This window comes from Austrofundulus limnaeus, unplaced genomic scaffold, assembly GCF_001266775.1.
Source record: "Austrofundulus limnaeus strain Quisiro unplaced genomic scaffold, Austrofundulus_limnaeus-1.0 Scaffold83, whole genome shotgun sequence".
NCBI classification, from domain to species: Eukaryota; Metazoa; Chordata; class Actinopteri; order Cyprinodontiformes; family Rivulidae; genus Austrofundulus; species Austrofundulus limnaeus.
Window position 1 is genome coordinate 2,160 of NW_013952485.1, and position 1,208 is coordinate 3,367.

The 1,208-nt window shown below is 38.2% G+C and overlaps 1 protein-coding gene across 1 annotated transcript in view; it reads left to right on the forward strand.

Moving 5' to 3' along the window:
• Positions 1-1,208, forward strand: part of ahr1b (aryl hydrocarbon receptor 1b) — a gene marked incomplete at its 5' end in the record, with an annotated part of 15,898 nt that overhangs the window by 947 nt on the left and 13,743 nt on the right. Inside the window, 1 exon segment of the mRNA XM_014011620.1 lies at positions 881-1,007. Within this exon segment, the coding sequence (XP_013867074.1) occupies positions 881-1,007 (127 nt within the window).

The following is a 1,208-nucleotide window of genomic DNA, read 5'->3' on the forward strand; positions in this document are numbered from 1 at the left end:
TACTTTTTGCGTTACCTCGCAATACTTTTGCGTTTCCTCGTAATACTTTTTGCGTTACCTCGCAATACTTTTGCGTTTCCTCGTAATACTTTTTGCGTTACCTCGCAATACTTTTGCGTTACCTCGCAATACTTTTTGCGTTACCTCGCAATACTTTTTGCGTTACCTCGCAATACTTTTTGCGTTACCTCGCAATACTTTTTGCGTTACCTCGCAATACTTTTGCGTTCCCTCGTAATACTTTTGCGTTACCTTGCAATACTTTTGTGTTCCCTCACAATACTTTTGCATTTCCTCGCAATACTTTTGCATTCCCTCGCAATACTTTTGTTTTTCCTCGCAATAATTTTGTGTTGCCTCGCAATACTTTTGTATTCCCTCGCCATACKTTTGCATTACCTCGCAATACTTTTGCATTTCCTCGCAATACTTTTGCGTTCCCTCGCAATACTTTTGTGTTCCCTCGCAATACTTTTGCGTTACCTCGCAATATTGTTTTGCGTTCCCTCGCAAAAGTTTGATTTGTATATAAACTAAATTAAATCAGACTTTTATTTTGAAATATCTGGTTACTAAAATAGGATGTGTCGCCACAAGTGTGTGAAATTGACATTGATGTTGCGTGGCTGCACTGTGTTAAAATATCAACATATGACATACTTCCATACGTGGCTGTGTGATATACAGTATTCATTCTGAAGCTGAGTTAAAGCAGTAGGCTAACTCACTAATGGTGAACATGTGAGTTTTGTAATTAACCGGCAGGCACAACAGTGATAAATGACTTTTGTGAGGAAACACAAAAGGTATTGCGAGGTAACCTTTTAAATATTTTTTGTGACTTTTGTATTTAATCTCGTTCATTCTCTTGTTTCCTCAGACTGATGTCATGCACCAGAATGTGTATGAACTGGTTCATACAGAGGACCAGCAGGAGCTCAGAAGGAACTTACACTGGGCTCTGAATCCTTCACCTGCAGAAGCAACTGCCCAGGACTCCCTCCAAGGTGAGAGTCCCTGATATCATGCAGAGTCCATCAGAGGCTCAGGATTCTGTCTTTTTAAAGACTATTTATTGAATATGGTATAGACCCAAAAACTATTGTATAAATATATTTTACACACAACTGCAGGAAAATGAGAGAAATTGATAGATTGCATTACACTGCTAATTTGAGTTATTAGTTTTAGTTTAGTTTATTCATTTC